We start from the raw sequence: 22,928 nt of genomic DNA, 5'->3' as shown, positions 1-22,928 counted from the left end.
AGCTTTCCTATTTCTCTACACCCTTGCCAACATCTGTTGTTTCCAGACTTTTTAATGATCGCCATTCTAACTGGGATGAGATGGTATCTCATTGTGGTTTTGATTTGCATTTCTCTAATGACCATTGTTGATAAGCTATTTTTCATATGTTTGTTGTCCGTATAAATGCCTTCTTTTCAGAAGTGTCTGTTCATACCCTTCACCCACTTTTTGAGGAATCTCTTTTAAAGCTGAATTGCTGATATCTTTCTGCCATTGACAATTTTTATCAACCCTTGAAACTACAGTCCCATTTCTAACAAAAATTTATGGTCTATATTATTGTTTCTTAAAAAGTCAGGAAATAAGTTAGCTATAATTTCCAATGCATCAGTATCAGAGAAGAAAAAAGACCAAAAAAAATCCTCTGGAAGCTAACCTCCATATGTATCGATGGTTTAAGTTTATGTTTCTTTTGCAGATGGATCAGATCTGGAGCTAAGACTTAGAGGTGGAGGCAGCCGCTGTGCTGGGACAGTTGAGGTGGAGATTCAGAGACTGTTAGGGAAGGTGTGTGACAGAGGCTGGGGACTGAAAGAAGCTGATGTGGTTTGCAGGCAGCTGGGATGTGGATCTGCACTCAAAACATCTTATCAAGTGTACTCCAAAATCCAGGCAACAAACACATGGCTGTTTCTAAGTAGCTGTAACGGAAATGAAACTTCTCTTTGGGACTGCAAGAACTGGCAATGGGGTGGACTTACCTGTGATCACTATGAAGAAGCCAAAATTACCTGCTCAGGTATGACTTTCAATCAACTTGTTAAGAAGAAGGGTGTAAATTTCCAGTACTACCTTTGAAATTGAAAAGAAACATTGGTCCTTATGACTAGATCACTCTCAAGAAACCAGAAAATATCTACACAAATTCCACTGGGAGAGTCAGATAAGTTTACAATTCATGTTGCACTTTAGATAGAAGTGTTTGGGTTTTGCTCACTTTGGTTTTTGAGTAATTTTTAGATCAATAGAGGTATAAGATTAAGGACGATTAAAATTTTAAAAATAGAATTCAATATTTCTTTCACAGGATGTCACCAAAAGATTTAAAAAATAACCATGTTAGATAAACTAACATAACCTTCAGCTCCCTCTATTGTACTGTGAAAGAATTTTCTTTTTTTTTGGAAAACCTGTGAATATTTCACTGCAACCTCTTTAAAAAGCTCAAAAATGAGTTGTAAACTGGTTAGGTTTGTGGATAATCTTTAGTATTTTATGCTAATTATATTTATACAAATGCTAACTTTGTTGAAAAGTGATGCTTTTTAAATAACTCTAAAGTAAATGTAACTTTTACTCATGCAACAAAAAGGCTTTAGAAAACACAGTGTACAAGAAAACCATTAAACATGTAGAGACCTCACAGAATGGAAACTTGTACGTGCTGCATGTCCTCTAACCAACAATATGGCTCCAGATACCTCCCAACCTAGGCATGCAGTGAGGGGCATTTCCCTGATGTTACAAATGGTGCTTACCTCTAGTTAAGTGGAAATTATCCTCCGATTGAAAAAAGGCAATCATTTAAGATATAAATTTGAATTTCTATATTACTTTTTAAAAAATATTCTGGACCAGGCAATATAATCACATGATTTAAACTTCAAAATAAAAAAGTGTAAACTCTTCCCCCACTACTATCCAATTCTTTTCCTCACAGACAACTTATGTGGTTGGAATATTTATATATTATTTGAGATATTTCATGTAAATACAAGAAAATACAAACAAATCTATATATAGCTATCATTTGCTTTCATTATCCAAATGGTGGCATGTTGTATAAATTGTTTTGTACCTTAAGTATTCACTTAGTAAAATTTCTTGATCGAATTTCACATCAGTATTTAAAGAGCTGTCTGAAATTTCTTCCATATCTATAACATTTCTTATAATTTATTACCATGTGTATTCATTTATTCTTTTAATTTTTTACCTGACAAGATTAGCCATTCTTTTACCTAAATTTTTTTTAAAAAACCATTATTTGGATTTTAAAAAATTAATGTTACTTTTATTTCCTTTCTAATTCATTAAAATTTACTTTTCTTTCTAATAATTCTCTTCAGATTTCCTAAAGTTTGATTTCTTTTTGGCCCCCAACTTCTTGAGTTGAATCTTAAGTATTATTTCTTCTGATTTACTAATATAAATATTTTAGATTATAGACTTTCCTTCTAAATTTATAATGGTTTGTATATTTTCTTATTAATTGTATTTTACATTGATTAGCATTAAGTTCTGCTGTATCTAAAAGAGAAACAAATAATAGTGACTGAAAAAAGGCAGTGTTCACTTTTTCTCATTTAAAATTAGTCAAATAGATAAGCAGTTTAAGGCTGTTTTGGTGTCTCTGTTGTCACCAAGAAACATCCAGAATAGATTTGCTGCAGTAAGTATCAAATCCTACCAGGCAGGAAGGATAAGCCACCCCGCAGCTCAGTGAGTTCCTTGGAAAGCCAATCTGGTAGACGAAGTGCTGGCCTCTGAGAAGGTGTCTTCTGTCCGCTGTCCTTCATGGGCCCCAGTGTTGCTCTCGGGGCAGTTCTTCCTGGCACATTATTCTTCACAGTTACATCCAAGTTTGGTTTGGAGAGTATCTCTATCTAAGGACAGCACACCTTTCACAACCCACTTTCTGCTAATATTGGTTTAGGGACCTTTGGATTAAAGATTGACTAATCAAGGGCTGATGTCAGCTGCCCTCAAATTCAACCAAAAAGTTCTTTCCAAGGTTACTAAGCTTCTAGTCTACTTGCTTTATAACCCAATGCCATCTGAAAGTAACTATAGTCCAAGAGCATATAAATATACTTTGATCTATGCTGTGACCAGCCCTTCTCTTTAATTATTGACCACTGCCTTAAGGCCGTTTGAAACTGTGGGTTTGGGAGGAAGGACAAGACCTAAATTCCGTCTTTGCCGGTAGACTCATTGCCTTTGTATCTGGAGTATCAATTTTATCTTCTGACAAGGCTACAGTTTTACCACCACCTCAATTTGGGGGGACAGGATACTTAGAGTTTTTCTTCAATTCTTCAATTCCAAATTATAGGACTCTTGATTAACAATATACAACACCTGCAGGCAGACCATACCCCCTTATAAAATTGATATTTCTCCTCCCATTTCTGCTTGCATTCTGACTGCTCATAGTCTGAATTCATCTTTCTTGTAAATGCTGAAAGTGGCAAGGAGAATCCACGTCATGCAAATATTCTGATTTTTTGTAGTTTTGTTTCTTGTACTTTTCCCAATAAATTCTGCATTTTTTAAGCATCAGTGAGCACATGGTTTTCTTTTCAAAGTGACGCTTACCCAAATATTTTACCATGTGTAAGACTCATTAGGTTTTTAGCCTCTCACACCTGAGTCATTAATGCATTCTGCCCATCAACTTCATTCAACCACACCCATATTTTAGGTTGCATTACTAGAATACCTTACTTATGGTAACATGTTCTAAATTATTCAGGATTCTATTCAGATGTGTATAATAGAAATCATGAATAACATAAATTTGCAACTTAAGATGGGCTCCGTACTTCACAGAGCTGTATTTTTGTTTGCTATTTGCCATGTGCACTTTTTGTTTCCTTTTACAAACTCTTTTGTTATATTGCTGTAGGTTTTGGAAGTTCTTCTACTTATGTTGGGGGCCTTGGTTTTTAGCTTTTTACATGTTTTATTAGTAATATAGTTTGTACTTTTGTTTCTTGATTTACTTGATACTTTCAATGATGACATACTGTCTCTGTCAATGATGATATGCTGTCTCTGTGCCTGCCAAATTCAAGCTACGAATTTGATCATCTGTTTAAATTGTTTAACTTTTATATAGCACAGGGCTATACAGCTGAAAAGAACCAGAAGAATTCAACTAAGCAGGAGAATTGGAAACAATTTAAGATAAATTGTTGACAGAAAAAGGTCTAGGAAATTTTGGCCACAAAATTACTTTGAATCTCAGACATTTTGTTTGTGATGTCTGTGTATGTACTGTAGAGGACATCTGACCTTAAGAAACAGTTCATTTGAGCTATGCTGTATTTTAACTTAGAATGGAGAAATAATTCTGAGATTATGATGATCTATACTTCTTCAGAGTCTGAAAAGCATTAAATGTTGAAAATACATTAATGCTTCTTTAAATCATAATTGTATATTTTATTTATCACTAAACAAAAGGAAGTAATTCTAGTTAATTGTGTCTCTAATTATGTTAAAGCTCTTTGTAGATCTATTCATTTTTCTAGAGAAAGAAAGAAAAACAGATTCAGTTACTTATGCCAGGGGAAAACTGTAGTTGTTGATCAATGGTGCTAAATCCAGGTGCAAAAATTTACTTAATGGTTTTTATGTAAAAACACAGTCAGAGACTTAGCAGAAAAAAATCCGTTAAAGGGATACATTTCCAATATTCTATCCATGTCTAAAGAGTAATGATATAAGCAAAGCGACCCACAGGATAGATTAACATGTTACTAGCAGATTCACGAAATAAAGGCTGAGGATGGAGTCTCCAAGTCACTTTCTGAGTGGGAGAATTTGTCCTCTGCCTTGACTCAAATATGTTAGGACAAAGAAAACAAGAGGATACTTATAGAAGGGACTTTTTCTCAATTGCTTAATGAGTTTTCACAATGGAAAAGAAAATATTTTTGTTTGTTTGTTTGTTTGTTTGTTTGTTTTTCACTGGTTTTCTTTTGGTTTATTTTGTTCAAGATGGGTCCAAATGAAAGAGTAAGAAGTTACAAGAAACCAGAATTTGGCTTGATCTAGGAGACTGCCTTTACTTAAAGATTTAGGGCTGTCCAAAAGAGGTTGGGATCATATGAATACTAGTTAATGATATCTTAGAGAAATTTCATGCTTGAATAAAGATTCCAAAAGAAGAAATGAAAGACCATCCCACTCAAGGGTCATTAATTATTTGTATTGTAGAGGTGTTATTTGCTTTAAACTCTGAGCTATGTTTAGAAAGCAACGTGTTTTTCATTTCAAATTTGGACAGGAATTTGCTTTGCGCAGATTTAATGGATAATGGGTGAAAATTTGACATGTTGAGGTATTCTATATTGCTGTAGTACAGAATATGGTCATATTCGAAACATTTTCTAAGACATTTGAGTATCAGGTGAAAGGTTTATGAGAGATGAAAGGAAATCAGAGTATGTAGATTGGCAAGGGCTGATGGTGTATCTATATCATCGTGATAGTAACATCAAGAGATTACAAAAATTGTTGATATTTGATAGCAGATATCTATAAAGGACTTAAGACCTTCAGAAGGTCTAATTTTCAACTGCATTTTCTTTATTTCTCTTAAAGAACAAGTTAAAAGAAATAGTTTGTATCTCTTAAGTACTTTATATTGCCTCTGAGTATTTTCAAAGAAACTCACTTATCTTGATGATTTGTTTCTTAACTTGACAAAGAGCATCTTCATAATATAAATTCCATTTATTATTTCTGGTGTGTCTTTTCTTTATATTTTAAATTTCAGCTACAGTAAGTTACTTATAATTCTTCAATGACACCATGCATTTCATGACCATATTCCTTAAAGATTGTTTCACACACTGTGTATTTGGCAAACTCCTCATCTTTTTTCAAGATCCAGTTTAGATCTATGGTATTCTCTCCCCCATAGTCTAAAACAGAGTGAATGACTCCTTTATTTGTTAGTTTTATGTCTAATACATATTTCTATTTTTGGGTTCATCACTATTAAAATATGTATATCTTGTAGTGAACTGTGTTCATGGAGGAGAAGGCTATTAGTGAGAAATAGAACAGCCTTGAAAAGAAGTAGCCTTTTCCTAGGTATATAAGGTAGGGAAATAAATTTTAAGTAGAGAGAAAAGTTTCTACAGAGGCACAGAAGCATGAAAATTATGGCATGCCCAAGCATCTTTAGGCTGGAGCATCAAATTAGGTTGATAAAGTAATAGATATTAAAGCTTTTAAGGTAACAGCATACTATTTTAAAGTGTACTAAAGAATTAGTGTTTATCACCTCTCCTTAATTTTAATAGCTGGACGAAATTAGGGAATCTATGAAAACTGTTTGTGCTGCAGTTTGCTCAGAAGAAAAATGGGAGTGGTAATAGGGCCTACCTCACAGGAATTACACAGTGAGCTATAAATGCATGTTAGCTAATATGATTATGATTATTATTTTTAGTATTATCTATCTTCACTGACAGACTGAATTCTGTGGCGGCCTTTTTAACCCACCCATCATCAAATGCCTAAAATAGAGTCAGAGAACATTACAGGTTGTTACATTATAGGTCATTACATTGATACTTTTGGATTAATTATTGCATACATGATTATTACAGAAATTATAAGAAATTATGTAAGGGATCATTGCATACATTTTAAGGAAACGTTAAGTTATCTAAAGGAAAAACATCACATGAAAATATTTGAAATTTATTAATATATTTATAATCATGGCATAAATTTCTTGGAAAAAAGACTTTGAAGCAAGGAAACAATTTACGAAGCTATTGTAGAGGTCTGCATGACAGATGATGACAAATCACTTTATGGCAATAGCAACAAATATGCAGAAGAAGAAATATGCTGGAGGACCAGCAGATATGGTGGTTTTCTACATGTTCAATGTATCATGAAAGTCAACATTCTAGGCTCTGGAATATACTGTCTGGCTTCAAATTCTGTTCTCTTACTAATTCTGTAGTAATTTCTTGTGTGACCTTAGCAAATTACTACACCTCACCTCTCTATGTTTCAGATTCCCTGTCTGTAAAATCAGAATGATATTAACAATTATCTCCTAAGGCAATTTTAAGGATTGAATGAAATAATGTTTGTTAAATGCTTATTGGAATGCCATATATGTAATATAATAGACGCTCACTTAATATTCACTGCTATCATTATTACCATTATTTGTGGTGAGATAAAGTGGGTCAATTTTAGGTGATTCTAATTTGGCCTGTTTATCATTAATTAAGTAAAGAATATAGTGGGCTTGTCATACAATAATTCATTCAACTTTGAATACTTTAAGCTCCACATGTCTAAGCAGATACGTTTGTGGACCTAAAATTAAAGAAAAAAGTATGGATGAAAATATATTTATTAGCAGTTGAGACATGTCCATTGAGCAGATGAGAAGGTTACGGACAGAACCTTGACTCAAGGAATACATGAAATGTTTTGATAAAGCACTGTCAGAAAGAATGGAGGAGAAAATGGGACAAAGAAGGGTCACGTATACCAAACGTAACAGACGTCAGAAGGAAGAAGTCTGATGTTCATTCTGAAAATTAGAAGTATATTGAAAAGCTTTACATAGAACAATTCAAAAAGGTTGAGCAGACCCCAGATTGCAGTACATGGAGGAATGAGTGCAAGACTAAGAGATAGCGATAGTAGATACACATTGTTTGTGGTCTCTAATGTTATTATGAATAAAGTAAGCAAAATGTTGGAAGAACAGAGTTATCATTGCCTTTGGGGATGGTTGGCTGCACAAGGTGAAGTCCCAGAATTCTCTCAGATGGATGAGTTCAGCTAGGAATGGGGAGGTCTAGATTTATCCATACCCAACTCGAGGCAGAAAAGCCAAGACAAACAAGTGTAGGAAATCACTGAGCACCCTGGTCTCCATTTCCCACTCCACACCACCTTCTTCACCCTCATCATGAATGGAAATCTGGAAATCATATTACCTCTCACTGAAATAATATTTATTTTTCAGCCCACAGGGAACCCAGACTGGTTGGAGGGGACATTCCCTGTTCTGGACGTGTTGAAGTGAAGCATGGTGACATGTGGGGCTCCGTCTGTGATTCGGACTTCTCTCTGGAAGCTGCCAGCGTTCTATGCAGGGAATTACAGTGTGGCACAGTTGTCTCTCTCCTGGGGGGAGCTCACTTTGGAGAGGGAAATGGACAGATCTGGGCTGAAGAATTCCAGTGTGAGGGACATGAGTCCCATCTTTCACTCTGCCCAGTAGCACCCCGCCCAGAAGGAACTTGTAGCCACAGCAGGGATGTTGGAGTAGTCTGCTCAAGTAAGACCCAGAAAACATCTTTAATTGGTTCTCATACTGTGAAAGGGACAGGGTTAGGGAGTCATAGCTGTCTTTTTCTAAAGCCCTGTCTCCTTCCAGGATACACGGAAATTCGCTTGGTGAATGGCAAGACCCCGTGTGAAGGCAGAGTGGAGCTCAAAACGCTTGGTGCCTGGGGATCCCTCTGTAACTCTCACTGGGACATAGAAGATGCCCATGTTCTTTGCCAGCAGCTTAAATGTGGAGTTGCCCTTTCTACCCCAGGAGGAGCACGTTTTGGAAAAGGAAATGGTCAGGTCTGGAGGCATATGTTTCACTGCACTGGGACTGAGCAGCACATGGGAGATTGTCCTGTAACTGCTCTAGGTGCTTCATTATGTCCTTCAGAGCAAGTGGCCTCTGTAATCTGCTCAGGTAAGAGGATGAGGGGCAGCCAGTGATGGGTCTTAAGAGAAGGTGTACATAGGGATGAAGAACAAAAGTGAAACGCAGTGATCCATTTTGAAGGGTCATGAGAAGAATGAATACTAATTCATGCTTCAGAATATTAACCTCATTTGTCTTTTCAGAGGGTGAGCAAACCTAATTTTGATGGACTTCTTAGTTATCCAGTGCTTACTATGTGCCAAGCCCATCTCAAAGCACCTGATTTATTTCAAACTTGTTGACCATCCACCTTCCCCTCTCTCTCTAAGCTATGTTTGTCCTCAACTCATCCATATAACATTTCATCTGACTCCCCTAACCTTTTGTGTCTTGTATGACTGAGTACCTTGGTGTTTGCAGGAAACCAGTCCCAAACACTGTCCTCGTGCAATTCATCGTCTTTGGGCCCAACAAGGCCTACCATTCCAGAAGAAAGTGCTGTGGCCTGCATAGGTAAGACTCTGCGACAAATCTATGAAAATATTAATAACAAGTGGAATGCTCATTATTAATAGTTTCATTTCTCTTTGCAGAGAGTGGTCAACTTCGCCTGGTAAATGGAGGAGGTCGCTGTGCTGGGAGAGTAGAGATCTATCATGAGGGCTCCTGGGGCACCATCTGTGATGACAGCTGGGACCTGAGTGATGCTCACGTGGTTTGCAGACAGCTGGGCTGTGGAGAGGCCATTAATGCCACTGGTTCTGCTTATTTTGGGGAAGGAACAGGGCCCATCTGGCTGGATGAGATGAAATGCAATGGAAAAGAATCCCGCATTTGGCAGTGCCATTCACACGGCTGGGGGCAGCAAAATTGCAGGCACAAGGAGGATGCGGGAGTTATCTGCTCAGGTAAATTATGCATATGACCTCTGGTCATAATTACATAGAGAAAGGACTGAGGAAGGGTAGTGAGGGGTATTAATCTTAAAGATTTTCCTGAAAAGTTGATCCAAAAGGGACTATTGTGGGAGTCAGGACAACAGAAGTCTGGGTTTGATGTGCTAGTGGTACTTCATGAGCAAGGTAGTGCAACATTGTAAAGAGAAAAGACCAGAAATGGTCTTGTATATCATGAAAATGACAACAAAGTTAATAATGAAGGTTTTTAATAAATATATTTGGGGCCGGATATTAGATAGCGATCCAATAGCAACACTTGATAATTACAGTATTAGTAAAGAAGTAGATTTAAAGGGACAAGAAGAAATATATATGTTGCATCATTCTACAGAAAAAAAGATAATTACTATGCCCAAGCAATTTTTCATGGCAGATAAATGAGACTTACTTGTCATAGAAACAAAAAGTAGCATGAGGTTACTGCCCTCATACTGCTTTGTATACATGGTGAGTTTTAGAAAACATTCTGAAATTTAAAAATGTACTATTTCATATATATTATGGGGAACAGAACTATGATTCAGTAACTTAAGGAAGTGAAAAACTCTGTATCTCAGAAGTGATTTATTCCTATTTTAATGACATAAATCTGGTAGAAGACATGCACTGCAAAACTGTGAAGTGTCAGCAAATGAACTGTCATTTTAAGAGATGTACACAAAACATTGATTTTAGTGCCTGAGTGTCTAACAATTTTAACTATCAAAGACAGTTGCAAAAAAAAAGAGAATATTTTTGGGAAAAAATCCGAACTATGTAACTGAAAAAAGCCTATTAGAATGATTGAGGGTAATCTAAAGAGGACTCTGAGTCCAAAACCAAAGACCAAAAAACTATAATGTATTTATAGAATAAATAAAATATTTTAATAATATCTATGAAATCATCCAGAAGTTACTAACGAATTATTAGTAACTGACATATTGTACTATTGTACCTATTTTTAAAGCCATTCTTACATCAAGGTAAAGGGAAGGAGTCTCTGAATCTTCAGAAAAGATGCAAAACTACTAATTCTATGTTTTGCTGCAGAGTTCATGTCTCTGAGACTGACCAGTGAAGCCAGCAGAGAGGCCTGTGCAGGGCGTCTGGAAGTTTTTTACAATGGAGCTTGGGGCACTGTTGGCAAGAGTAGCATGTCTGAAACCACTGTGGGTGTGGTGTGCAGGCAGCTGGGCTGTGCAGACAAAGGGAAAATCAACTCTGCATCTTTAGACAAGGCCATGTCCATTCCCATGTGGGTGGACAATGTTCAGTGTCCAAAAGGACCTGACACGCTGTGGCAGTGCCCATCATCTCCATGGGAGAAGAGACTGGCCAGCCCCTCAGAGGAGACCTGGATCACATGTGACAGTGAGTATCGATCGACCTATATGAAAATTCCGTTCTGCAGCCCCGCTATCATCTTCTGATAATGGACACTGGATTTTATTTTCCTATTCTCACACTGGCTTAAATTGTTAGATTGAATTAAGCAAGAATGGGTAACTTGTGGGTAATATCTATTTTACCTGGATGGTGTAATTGGTTTTATTTAATTTGGCCTGTAGATATTCAGGATCAGCTATTATTATTCTAAAGAATATCATACTCCCCATGGTCTGCTTGAAAGATTTATTCAATTGCTTTCTCTGAGGAGGAGAGAATATGTGGTTTAATATTTGACTGTTGAATGGTCTACCTTACCTTCCCATTTTTCTTTCAAATATTATCTTGTTACACTCATATAAGGAGAAAAGCAGTCAGAAATCAGAAAGATAAATTCTGAAGTATTTCCACATTCTACAGGTTTTTTTTTTTTTTTTTTTTTTTTTTTTTGAGACAGAGTTTTGCTCTTGTTCCCCAGGCTGGAGTGCAATGGCGTGATCTTGGCTCACTGCAACCTCTGCCTTCTTGATTCAAGCAATTCTCCTGCTCCAGCCTCCTGAGTAGCTGGGATTACAGGCATAAGCCACCATGCCCAGCTAATTTTGTATTTTTAGTTGAGATGGGGTTTCCCCATGTTGGTCAGGCTGGTCTTGAACTTCTGACCTCAGGTGATCCACCCGCCTTGGCCTCCCAAATTGCTGGGATTACAGGTGTGAGCCACTGTGCCTGGCCTCTACATCTTCTTAAACTGTGAGATTTGTGACAACCTGCCAGTTTCCCAAGATCTTGCCTATTTGAAAGAATTTGACATCACATATTTATAATGTTAACTTTAATCATTTAACATTTACTGGGTCACATTATGTATCTTATGTGCAGGATGGAATGTACCTAGTTGGCTGTAATGACAAGTCCTCTTATAAAAGATAAATTTTGTAAAAATATAAATTTTATGCCAGGCACGGTGGCTCACGCCTGTAATCGGACTTTGGGAGTCCGAGGCGGGCGGATCACGAGGTCAGGAGATCGAGACCATCCTGGCTAACATGGTGAAACCCTGTCTCTACTAAAAATACAAAAAATTAGCCGGGTGTGGTGGTGGGCGCCTGTAGTCCCAGCTACTTGGGAGGCTGAGGCAGGAGAATGGTGTGAACCTGGGAGGTGGAGCTTGCAGTGAGCCGAGATTGTGCCACTGCACTCCAGCCTGGGTGACAGAGCGAGACTCTGTCTCAAAAAAAAAAAAAAAAAAAAAATATATATATATATATATATATTTTAATATGCACATTCAGTAAAATTTTAAATAGTTTTTTTTTTTTAAGTTTCAAATCTCTCTTTTCACCTGTGAACTCCTGGAAATTTTTAGAAGTCTTAGAAATAGGCTACATGTCTCTGATTTTTCAGACAAGATAAGACTTCAGGAAGGACCCACTTCCTGTTCTGGACGTGTGGAGATCTGGCATGGAGGTTCCTGGGGGACAGTGTGTGATGACTCTTGGGACTTGGACGATGCTCAGGTGGTGTGTCAACAACTTGGCTGTGGTCCAGCTTTGAAAGCATTCAAAGAAGCAGAGTTTGGTCAGGGGACTGGACCGATATGGCTCAATGAAGTGAAGTGCAAAGGGAATGAGTCTTCCTTGTGGGATTGTCCTGCCAGACGCTGGGGCCATAGTGAGTGTGGGCACAAGGAAGATGCTGCAGTGAATTGCACAGGTAAGTGCCAGAAGCCTGGATTGAGCTTGGAATCTCTGGCAGCAAAGAGGGGTTGGGCAGTGATGTGTGTTGTGTAAAAACCGGATTTATCAGCACAGGGATCTGGTGGGGATTCTCAGAGAATCATAATGTCTCTACTGAAAGAATGATGAAAACAATTGTTATACAACAGCCTTCACCAAGGAGACACATACAACCTATATTCCCTGTGCAGAGAAAGAAAGACTAGAGGATTCTAGTTTTAGGTGGGAAAGAGTCATATACTTGGTTGAGAGGTAAGGGGTCAGACAAGGAAATCAGAAGGTTTGTTCTATATATCATGCAAAGAATTAACCCTCTCTCTTTTCTCCTGCAGATATTTCAGTGCAGAAAACCCCACAAAAAGCCACAACAGGTATATCATGGAGTTTATGATGATGAGACCAATTATCTGCATACATAGAATTTTTCTTGTTTAGAAATTTTAGGTCAGACGTTCTGAGGATTTGATATTTACCTCAGGGATCATGTATTTGACCTAAGAGAGAATCAGTAACTAGGGACCTTGATCTTTTCGATAAGACGTGATCGTATCTCTTGATATTTACTTTTACTTAGGTCGCTCATCCCGTCAGTCATCCTTTATTGCAGTCGGGATCCTTGGGGTTGTTCTGTTGGCCATTTTCGTCGCATTATTCTTCTTGACTAAAAAGCGAAGACAGAGACAGCGGCTTGCAGGTTTGAGCCAAATTTGGTTTATCTAATATGTCTACAGGATAAGGGGGTTCTTGTAAGAAGAAAATATTAGACTCAAGTCTAATGGCCAGAAAGATGGACTCTAAAAGAGGTTTGAGCAGTTTCTCAAAACAGAGGGAAGGGCCAGGCACAGTGGCTCACACTTGTAATCCCTACACTTTGGGAGGCTGAGGCAGGAGAATCGCTTGAGTCCAGGAGTTCAAGACCAGCCTGGGCCACACAGGGAGCTCCCATTTCTACAGATTTTTTTCATTTTTTAAATAGAGGGAATAAGATTTCAGAGGAGAAAAGGGGTTTAGGTTGCATTGATGATTCCTGTGTTCTATCTACATGCTTAACTGGAACATTACAGAATTGAAAGTTCAGAATGAATATGTTAGATATTGTTTAGGATGACTTTTTACCTAAACATTTATTTTCTCTTACTATAATCAATCTCCTCATTACAAATTTTACTGTTCTGTTGAGCAATGTATTAGGCTCTGAAGATACAGACATGGACAATAAATCTTGGTGGAACTTCAAGTCTAGTGGAAGAGATATATATGTAAACAAATACACTACAATGTAGCCATTTTACATTAATAGGAAAAAGGAACAAAAGTGGCACAGAGAAGGGAGTAATTAACTGAAAGGGGAGGGGGATTACTGGAGGCTTCAAAGAGGCTTGGGGACAAATTTCGAACATAGAGGCTCAGAGAATTGGGTGAGGAACATTCTAGAGAAGAATATGTACAAGTCTAGAGAAGCCTAAAGGATGAAGCATTTCTTGTTTTTTTCCTGAGGGGCGGGGGGAGAAAAGTTGAGTGTGAGGAGAGAGGCTGCTAAGTCTGAAGAAGAGAAAAGGCACAAATTATGAAGTTCTTATGTTTCACATAAGATTCATAGTCATTAAAGAGTATCATGTAGGGGAGTGAAATGGTCAAGATATCTTTTAGGAAGAACTTTTGGCAATAGGATCTAGGAGGATTGAAGGAGGACCACTTGACTGACAGGAATGGCATTTTGTAACAGTTGAGGTGAAAAATGAAAAGTACTATAACATATATAGTGAGAATGGAGGGGAGAGGAAAGACTTTTAGAGATACTTAAGAAAAGCTCCAGTGAGTTATGGAAGACTGCTGGCTTCCTTGGGTAAAAACAGTGGGTTGTTTATATTAATACAATGGCAGTGGGGAAGATTTAGCCTTGTGCCTATTTCATTTGAGTGTGCGGCATTGTAAGGGAAGAGCTTGGTAGTAGAATGGGATAGAAACAATAGCAGGGATAAAGACGAGGTATGTTTGCAGCGCTTGGAAAAAGCACACTTACAGCAAGGGAAATTTTATTATGATAGCTGATCCCTAACCTAGGGATCTCTGTTTTCAGTTTCCTCAAGAGGAGAGAACTTAGTCCACCAAATTCAATACCGGGAGATGAATTCTTGCCTGAATGCAGATGATCTGGACCTAATGAATTCCTCAGGTCTGTGGGTTCTTGGAGGGTCTATTGCCCAGGGGTTCAGATCAGTGGCTGCAATTGAGGCACAGACATTCTACTTTGATAAACAGTTAAAAAAGTCTAAAAATGTAATAGGAAGCTTAGATGCATATAATGGACAAGAATGACTGAAAATTATCCTTGGAGAATATCAAAATTGCAATCATAGGGAGGCCTTTAGCTTAAGAGGCCTGTGATTATTCCTGATAGAGGTATGTAAAGAACCATGCAGAGGAATATTATGACTTGGACCTCATTTTATTAAAACAGAAATTAATCTTACAAAAGATTGTCATAAGTGACAGTTTAACTTTTTTCTTTAAATTTTGTTGTGTATATTTAAGGTATACAACATGATTTTATGGGATGTATATAGATAGTAAAAAGCTTACTAAAGCAAAGCAAATGAACACACCCATCATCTGACATAGTTACCCTTTTTTGTGTTGTTCTTGTGGCAAGAGCAGCTAAAACCTACTCACTTAGCATGAATCCTACATACAGCACAATGTTATTACCTATAATCCTCATGTTGTACATTAGACCTCTAGACTGGTTCATTCTACGTATCTGCTACTTTGTATCCTCTGACCTACATACGTCTTTCACAGTTTCTTCCATTCCCATTTCCTGTCATTTTTTTCTCTAGCTTGATATTTATTATATTTTTCCCTAAAAGTCTAAAACCTTAAACTTCCAATATCTTTATTGCATGAGAAGCCATACAAATCCACAGAACTAGCCTTATTTCTCATCACATCATGCTGTTTTATCCTTGAACTTCTATTTAGCACCAGTGCACTAATTCTGCATCTGGGCAGGATGACTTTACTGGGTCGGAAGAAATATCCCAAAACCCATTGTCTTTACTCCATGAAGGGTCCCTGACCTTCTGAGAGGGGCCTGCCTCACTTCTTCCATCCAAAGAATTATGCATCTGCTACTGTGTCAGGGAACATATTTAAGGAACATGTACTGTTACTGTGTCAGGAAACATATTTAAGAAATAGGAAAGACTTTCTCTGCCCCTTAAATCACACATGCTTTTCTTCCTAGTTATGGGTGGTGTTTTTAGTTGCTCAAAGAGCCTCACAGTTACGTGAGGAGAGGTCTGGTTTATTTCCCAGTAATTATTTTCTTCCTTTCAGAAAATTCCCATGAGTCAGCTAATTTCAGTGCTGCTGAACTAATTTCTGTGTCTAAATTTCTTCCTATTTCTGGAATGGAAAAGGAGGCCATTCTGAGCCACACTGAAAAGGAAAATGGGAATTTATAACCCAGTGAGGTGAGTGATGAGAATTTATTAGTCATTGTTCAAAACAGCTGCATTCCTTTTGAGGACTGAGAGCTCTTCTGGCATTAAAAGGAAAGAATGTATATAAACATATTTTATTTGCTTATGTGCATATGTTTGTATATGTATATATCTATATTGAGAATATATAAAAGCTTATAAATATAACTGATTCATCTCTTAATTATACACGCAAATAGTAATAACACATCCATGGCGCTAAGGAGAAACTGAGTAAACAAATACAAATTAATCTTTTGAAGACATTACAGGTATCATTTCAGGAAAAAGATAAGACATATTATACATCTACATCGTATAATACATGCTATGGTAAAGACTGTACAAGACACTACAGAAAGTTTGCCTAAGAAACTTTGGGGTTGTTGTAAGGTGATGTGATATTTAAGGTAAACTTTAAAAATGACTGAAAAATAGACAGTTCCAAAGAAAGGACACAGTATGTGCAAACTAGAGGCAGAAAAAAGAACCATGCCTTTAGGGAACTATAAGAAGTTTTTTATTCAAAAACATATATTGAACGTATTTATGGTAACAAGTGGTACCGTGAGCACTGAAGATAGAGATAAAATCTACTATTGGCAAAGACATGATTGTTTAATAAAAGATATCATAGTCTATAGGTGGTAATATGAAGAGGCCATGTGGAGAGAAGAGAGGTGGTTAGAATCTAAGCTGAAAAGGCTGCATAGAGCCCTGTAATGAATGGTCTTACCTGCTATACTTTATGTTCTCTTTCATTGGGGGTCTGTTGAAGAGGTGATGATGAGCTTTGAAAGTTTCAGATGAGACAAGATGATTAGAATTGCATTTTACAACTTGCTTTCATGAGAAAAACATAAAAAATAATTCAAATGTGAACAAGACGTATAGTTAAGCTATACATCAAGAGAAAAAGATGTGAAATGAGTTACTAGATACATTTTCTGTTTTTAAAATAATAATTTGGGGAAGACTACATCTAGAAATGAAATGTAGAAAAAGTATTTTTTATAGAAATATTATATATTCCTATAATTCATCTACATATCATATATCTACATTGTATAATACATGCTATGGTAAAGACTGTACAAGACACTATAGAATATTTGTATATACGAAATATAGATTAAGACAAAGGATAAGAGTTGGAACTCTTAAAGTACATGAAATATAAATTGTGAATATCTATAAAATGCAGAGCTAATTTTACATACTATATATATATACACACATAGTTACATAGAGTTCTTATAAACTGTACAGAGCACAAAAGGGTTAATATATGTGAATGTAAATTGTATGTATGTGTATGTGTAACATCTAATAGATAATTGGGCAAAGCTATGGAAAGACAATTGACACAAAATGAATTTCAAATGACAGACATTTTTAAATGTCTGGAGGATTGAAATTATAATTAACAATGAGCTATCACTTTATACAAATCAGACTAACAAAAATTTGAAATACCATCAATATTTATTACTGGCGGGAATACAGAGAAAAAGGCCATTTCAAACACTGCTTTTGGAAGTGTGAGATATGGTAGGTAGCCTTTGGAGAAAGCAATCTGTCAGCTTCTATTAAAAATTATTTTCAAAGATTCACAGACCCTTTGACCCAATAATTCTATCCCTGAGAATTTCTTCATACCAATAAAGTCACTAGTATGTAATGACAAATATACAAAGATTCCTTTCTGCCATGTTGTTGAAAGTGGCAAAAGCTAGAAACAAAGTGAATGCCAATTGATGGAGTAATGACTGGAAAAATGACGGTTTAGGAAACTAAAAAAGAAAAAATCATTATAAAATATAATAATATTCCATTTATGTATTGGCTATAATTAAATACAATGCTTACATCTATAAAATTATGCATTCATATGTGCATAAAGAAGCTAAAAATTATAGTGTTGTAAACTGAGAACCATGAATAATATTTGATTTATAATCTGAAGCATATGAATGTTTTCTGATGTGATAAATGATAATTGAACTACTTTTCCCTGAAAGAGTAATCACTGCTGAATAACTGCTTCAGAATCACATGAGGGTGCTTTTAAAAAATGATGATTCTTTTTTTGTTTTTAATCTTTAAGTTCTGGGATACATGTGTTGAATGTGCAGGTTTGTTACATAGGTATACACGTGTCATGGTGGTTTGTTGTGCCTATCAACCCGCCATCTAGGTTTTAAGCCCTGCATGCATTAGGAGCTTAAATTTGTCTTAATGCTCTCCTTCCCCTTGCCCCCACCCCCCAGCAGGCCCCATGTGTGATGTTCCCCTCCCTGTGTCCATGTGTTCTCATTGTTCAACTCCAACTTATGAGTGAGAACATGCGGTGTTTGGTTTTCTGTTCCTGTGTTAGTTTGCTGAGAATGATGGTTTCCAGCTTCATCCATATCCCTGCAAAGGACATGAACTCATTCTTTTTTATGGCTCTATAGTATTCCATGGTGTATATGTGCCACATTTTCTTTATCCAGTCTATCATTGATGGGCATTTAAGTTGGTTCCATGTCTTTGCTATTGTGAATAGTGCTGCAATAAACATGTGTGCCTGTGTCTTTATAGTAGAATGATTTATAATCCTTTGGGTGTATACCCAGTAATGGGATTGGTGGGTCAAATGGTATTTCTGGTTCTAGATCCTTGAGGAATTGCTACATTGTCTTCCACAATGGTTGAACTAATTTACACTCCCACCAACACTGTAAAAGCATTTCTATTTCTCCACATCCTCTCCAGCATCCGTTGTTTCCTGACTTTTTAATGATCGCCATTCTAACTGGTGTGAGATGGTATCTCATTGTGGTTTTGATTTGCATTTCTCAGATGACCAATGATGATGAGTCTTTCTTCACATGTTTATTGGCCACATAAATGTCTTCTTTTGAGAAGTGTCTGTTCATATCCTTTGCCCACTTTTTGATGGGGTTGTTTGTGTTTCTCTTGTAGATTTGTTAAAGTTCCTTGTAGATTCTGGATATTAGCTCTTTGTCAGATGCCTAGATTGCAAAAATTTTCTCCCATTCTGTAGGTTGCCTGTTCACCCTGATGATAGTTTCTTTTGCTGTGTAGAAGCTATTTAGTTTAATTAGATCCCATTTGTCAATTTTTGGCTTTTGTTGCCATTGCTTTTGGTGTTTTAGTTATGAAGTCTTTGCCCATGCCTATGTACTGAATGGTACTGCCTAGGTTTTTCTAGGGTTTTTATGGTTTTAGGTCTTATGTTTAAGTCTTTAATCCATCTTGAGTTAATTTTTGTATAAGGTGTAAGGAAGTGGTCCAGTTTCTGTTTTCTGCATATGGTTAGCCAATTTTCCCAGCACCATTTATTGAATAGGGAATCCTTTCCTCATTGCTTGTTTTTGGCAGGTTTGTTGAAGATCAGATGGTTGTAGAGGTGTGGTGTTACTTCTGAGGCCTCTGTCCTGTGCCATTGGTCTATATATCTGTTTTGGTACCAGTACCATGCTGTTTTGATAACTGTAGACTTGCAGTAAGTTTGAAGTCAGATAGCGTGATGCTTCCAGCTTTGTTCTTTTTGCTTAGGATTGTCTTGGCTATACAGGCTCTATTTTTGTTCCATATCAAATTTAAAGTAGATTTTTCCAATTCTGTAAAGAAAGTCGATGGTAGCTTGATGAGAATAGCATTGAATCTATAAATAACTTTGGGCAGTATGGCCATTTTCACAATATTGATTCTTCCTATCTATGAGCATGGAATGTTTTTCCATTTGTTTGTGTCCTCTTTTCTTTCCTTGAGCACTGGTTGGTAGTTCTCCTTTAAGAGGTCCTTCACATCCCTTGTAAGTTGTATTCCTAGGTATTTTATTCTCTTTGTAGGAATTGTGAATAGGAGTTCACTAATGATTTGGCTCTCTGCTTGTCTATTATTGGTGTATAGGAATGCTTGTGATTTTTGCACATTGATTTTGTATCCTGAGACTTTGCTGAAGTTGCTTATCTGCTTAAGGAGTTTTTCGGCTGAGACAGTGGGGTTTTCTAAATATACAATTATGTCATCTGCAACAAGAGATAATTTGAGTTCCTATTCCTGTTTGAATGCCCTTTATTTCTTTCTCATGCCTGATTTCCCTGGCCAGAACTTCCAATACTTTGTTGAATAGGAGTGGTGAGAGAAGACATCCTTGTCTTGTGCTGGTTTTCAAAAGGAATGCTTCTAGGTTTTGCCCATTCAATATTATATTGGCTGTGGGTTTGTCATAAATAGCTCTTATTATTTTGAGGTATGTTTCATCAATATCTAGTTTATTGAGAGTTTTTAGCATGAAGCACTGTTGAATTTTATCGAAGGCGTTTTCTGCATCTGTTGAGATAATCATTTGGTTTTTGTGATTTGTTCTGTTTATATGATGGATTACGTTTATTGATTTACATATGTTGAACCAGCCTTACATCCAGGGATGATGCCAACTTGATTGTGGTGGATAAGCTTTTTAATGTACTGCTGGATTTGGTTTGCCAGTATTTTATTGAGGATTTTCGCATCAATGTTCATCAGGGATATTGGCCTGGAATTTTCTTTTCTTTGTTGTGTCTCTGCCAGGTTTTGGTGTCAGAATGATGCTGACCTCATAAAATGAGTTAGGGAGGAGTCTCTCTTTTTCTATTGTTTGGGATAGTTTCAGAAGGAATGGTATTTGCTCTTCTTTGTACCTCTGGTAGAATTTGGCTGTGAATTCATCTGGTCATGGTTTTTTTTTTTTTTTGGTTGGTAGGCTATTACTTACTGCCTCAATTTCATAACTTGTTATTGGTCTAGTCAGAAATTCGACTTCTTCCTCGTTTAGTCTTGGGAGGATGTATGTGTCCAGGAATTATCCATTTCTTTTAGATTTTCTAGTTTATTTGTGTAGAGGTGTTTATAGCATTCTCTGATGGTAGTTTGCATTTCTGTGGGATCAGCGGTGATATCCCCTCTATCACTTTTTATTATATCTATTTGATTCTTCTCTCTTTTCTTCTTTATTAGTCTGGCTAGTGGTCTGTCGATTCTGTTTATCTTTTCAAAAAAACCAGCTCCTGGGTTGATTGATTTTTGAAGGGTTTTTCATGTCTCCATCTCCTTTGGTTTTGCTCTGATCTTAGTTATTTCTTGTCTTCTGCTAGCTTTTGAATTTGTTTGCTCTTACTTCTCTAGTTCTTTTAATTGTGATGTTAGGGTGTTGATTCTAAATATTTCCCACTTTCTGATGTGGGCATTTAGTGCTATACATTTCCCTCTTAACACTGCTTTAGCTGTGTCCCAGAGATTTTTGTATGTTGTGTCTTTATTCTCATTGGTTTCAAAGAACTTCATTATTTCTGCCATAATTTTGTTACTTATTCAGTAGTCATTCTGGAGCAGGTTGTTCAGTTTCCACGTAGTTGTGAGGTTTCGAGTGAGTTTCTTAATCTTGAGTTCTAATTTGATTGCACTGTGGTTTGAGAGACTGTTATGATTTCTGTTCTTTTGCATTTGCTGAGGAGTGTTTTATTTCCAGTTATGAGGTCCATTTTAGAATAAATGCTATGTGGTGCTGAGAAGAATGTATATTCTGTTGATTTGGAGTGGAGAGTTCTGTAGATGTCTATTAGGTCCATTTGGTCCAGAGCTGTGTTCAGGTCCTGAATATCCTTGTTAATTTTCTGTCTCATTGATCTGTCTAATATTGACAATGGGGTTTTAAAGTCTCCCACTACTATTGTGTGGGAGTCTAAGTCTATTTGTAGGTCTCTAAGAACTTGCTTTATGAATCTGGGTGCTCCTGTATTGGGTGCATATGTATTTAGTATAGTTAGCTCTTCTTGTTGCATTGATTCCTTTACCATTATGTAATGCCCTTCTGTGTCTTTTTTTAATCTTTATTGGCTTAAGGTCTGTTTTATCATAGACTAGAATTGCAACCCCTGTTTTCTTTTTTTTGTTTTCCATTTGCTTGTTATGTTTTCCTCCATCCTTTTATTTTGAGCCTATGTGTGTCTTGAACATGAGGTGGGTCTCCTGAACACAGCACGCCGATGGATCTTGACTCTTTATCCAATTTGCCAGTCTGTGTCTTTTAATTGGGGGCATTTCACCCATTTACATTTAAGGTTAATATTGTTGTGTGTGAATTTGATCCTGTCATCATGATGCTAACTGGTTATTTTGCACATTAGTTGATGTGGTTTCTTCATAGTATCATTGGTCTTTATATTTTGGTGTGTTTTTGCAGTGGCTGGTACTAGTTTTTCGTTTCCATATTTAGTGCTTCCTTCAGGAGCTCTTGTAAGGCAGGCCTGATGGTGACAAAATCCCTCAGCATTTGCTTTTCTGTAAAGGATCTTATTTATCCTTCACTCATGAAGCTTAGCTTGGCTGAATATGAAATTCTGGGTTGAAAATTGTTTCCTTTATGAATATTAAATATTGGCCCCCACTCTCTTCTGGCTTGTATGGTGTCTGGAGAAAGTTCCGCTGTTAGTCAGATGGGCTGCCCTTTGTAGGTAACCTGACGTTTCTCTCTGGTGCCCTTAACATTTTTTCATTCATTTCAGCCTTGGAGAAACGGATGATTATGTGTCTTCGGGTTGCTCTTCTTGGGGAGGATCTTAGTGGTGTTCCCTGTATTTCCTGAATTTGAATGTTGGCTTGTCTTGCTAGGTTGCGGAAGTTCTCCTGGATAATATCCTGAAGAGTGTTTTCCAACTTGGTTCCATTCTCCCCATCACTTTCAGGTACACCAATCAATCATAGGTTTGTTCTTTTCACATAGTCCCATATTTCTTGGAGGCTTTGTTTGTTCCTTTTCATTCTTTTTTCTCCGATCTTGTCTTCTTTCCTTTTTTCAGTAAGTTGATCTTCAATTACTGTTATCCTTTCTTCCACTTGATCGATTTGGCTATTGATACTTGTGTAT

The 22,928-nt window shown here is 36.8% G+C and overlaps 1 protein-coding gene across 12 annotated transcripts in view; it reads left to right on the top strand.

The window, feature by feature from the left end:
- The window catches only part of CD163 (CD163 molecule), a 145,316-nt gene that overhangs the window by 120,635 nt on the left and 1,753 nt on the right, over nt 1–22,928 (top strand). For 4 of the 12 annotated variants that reach the window (XM_063786267.1, XM_063786266.1, XM_063786265.1 and 1 more), the window contains 11 exons: nt 461–781; nt 7,781–8,095; nt 8,195–8,509; nt 8,882–8,974; nt 9,055–9,369; nt 10,453–10,773; nt 12,193–12,501; nt 12,857–12,895; nt 13,099–13,218; nt 14,605–14,700; nt 15,864–16,000. In XM_063786267.1, coding sequence (XP_063642337.1) covers nt 461–781; nt 7,781–8,095; nt 8,195–8,509; nt 8,882–8,974; nt 9,055–9,369; nt 10,453–10,773; nt 12,193–12,501; nt 12,857–12,895; nt 13,099–13,218; nt 14,605–14,700; nt 15,864–15,991 — 2,372 coding nt within the window. In that variant the 3' untranslated portion in view covers nt 15,992–16,000. Of the gene's footprint in view, nt 1–460; nt 782–7,780; nt 8,510–8,881; nt 8,975–9,054; nt 9,370–10,452; nt 10,774–12,192; nt 12,502–12,856; nt 12,896–13,098; nt 13,219–14,604; nt 14,944–15,863; nt 16,001–22,928 lie in introns of those variants that run through there. The other 8 variants (XM_063786270.1, XM_063786269.1, XM_016922897.4 and 5 more) reach the window with 5 other exon arrangements.

Source organism: Pan troglodytes, chromosome 10 (genome assembly GCF_028858775.2).
Source record: "Pan troglodytes isolate AG18354 chromosome 10, NHGRI_mPanTro3-v2.0_pri, whole genome shotgun sequence".
NCBI classification, from domain to species: Eukaryota; Metazoa; Chordata; class Mammalia; order Primates; family Hominidae; genus Pan; species Pan troglodytes.
The sequence above is the reverse complement of the archived record's forward strand: the minus strand, read 5'-3'. Positions and strand labels throughout refer to the sequence as shown.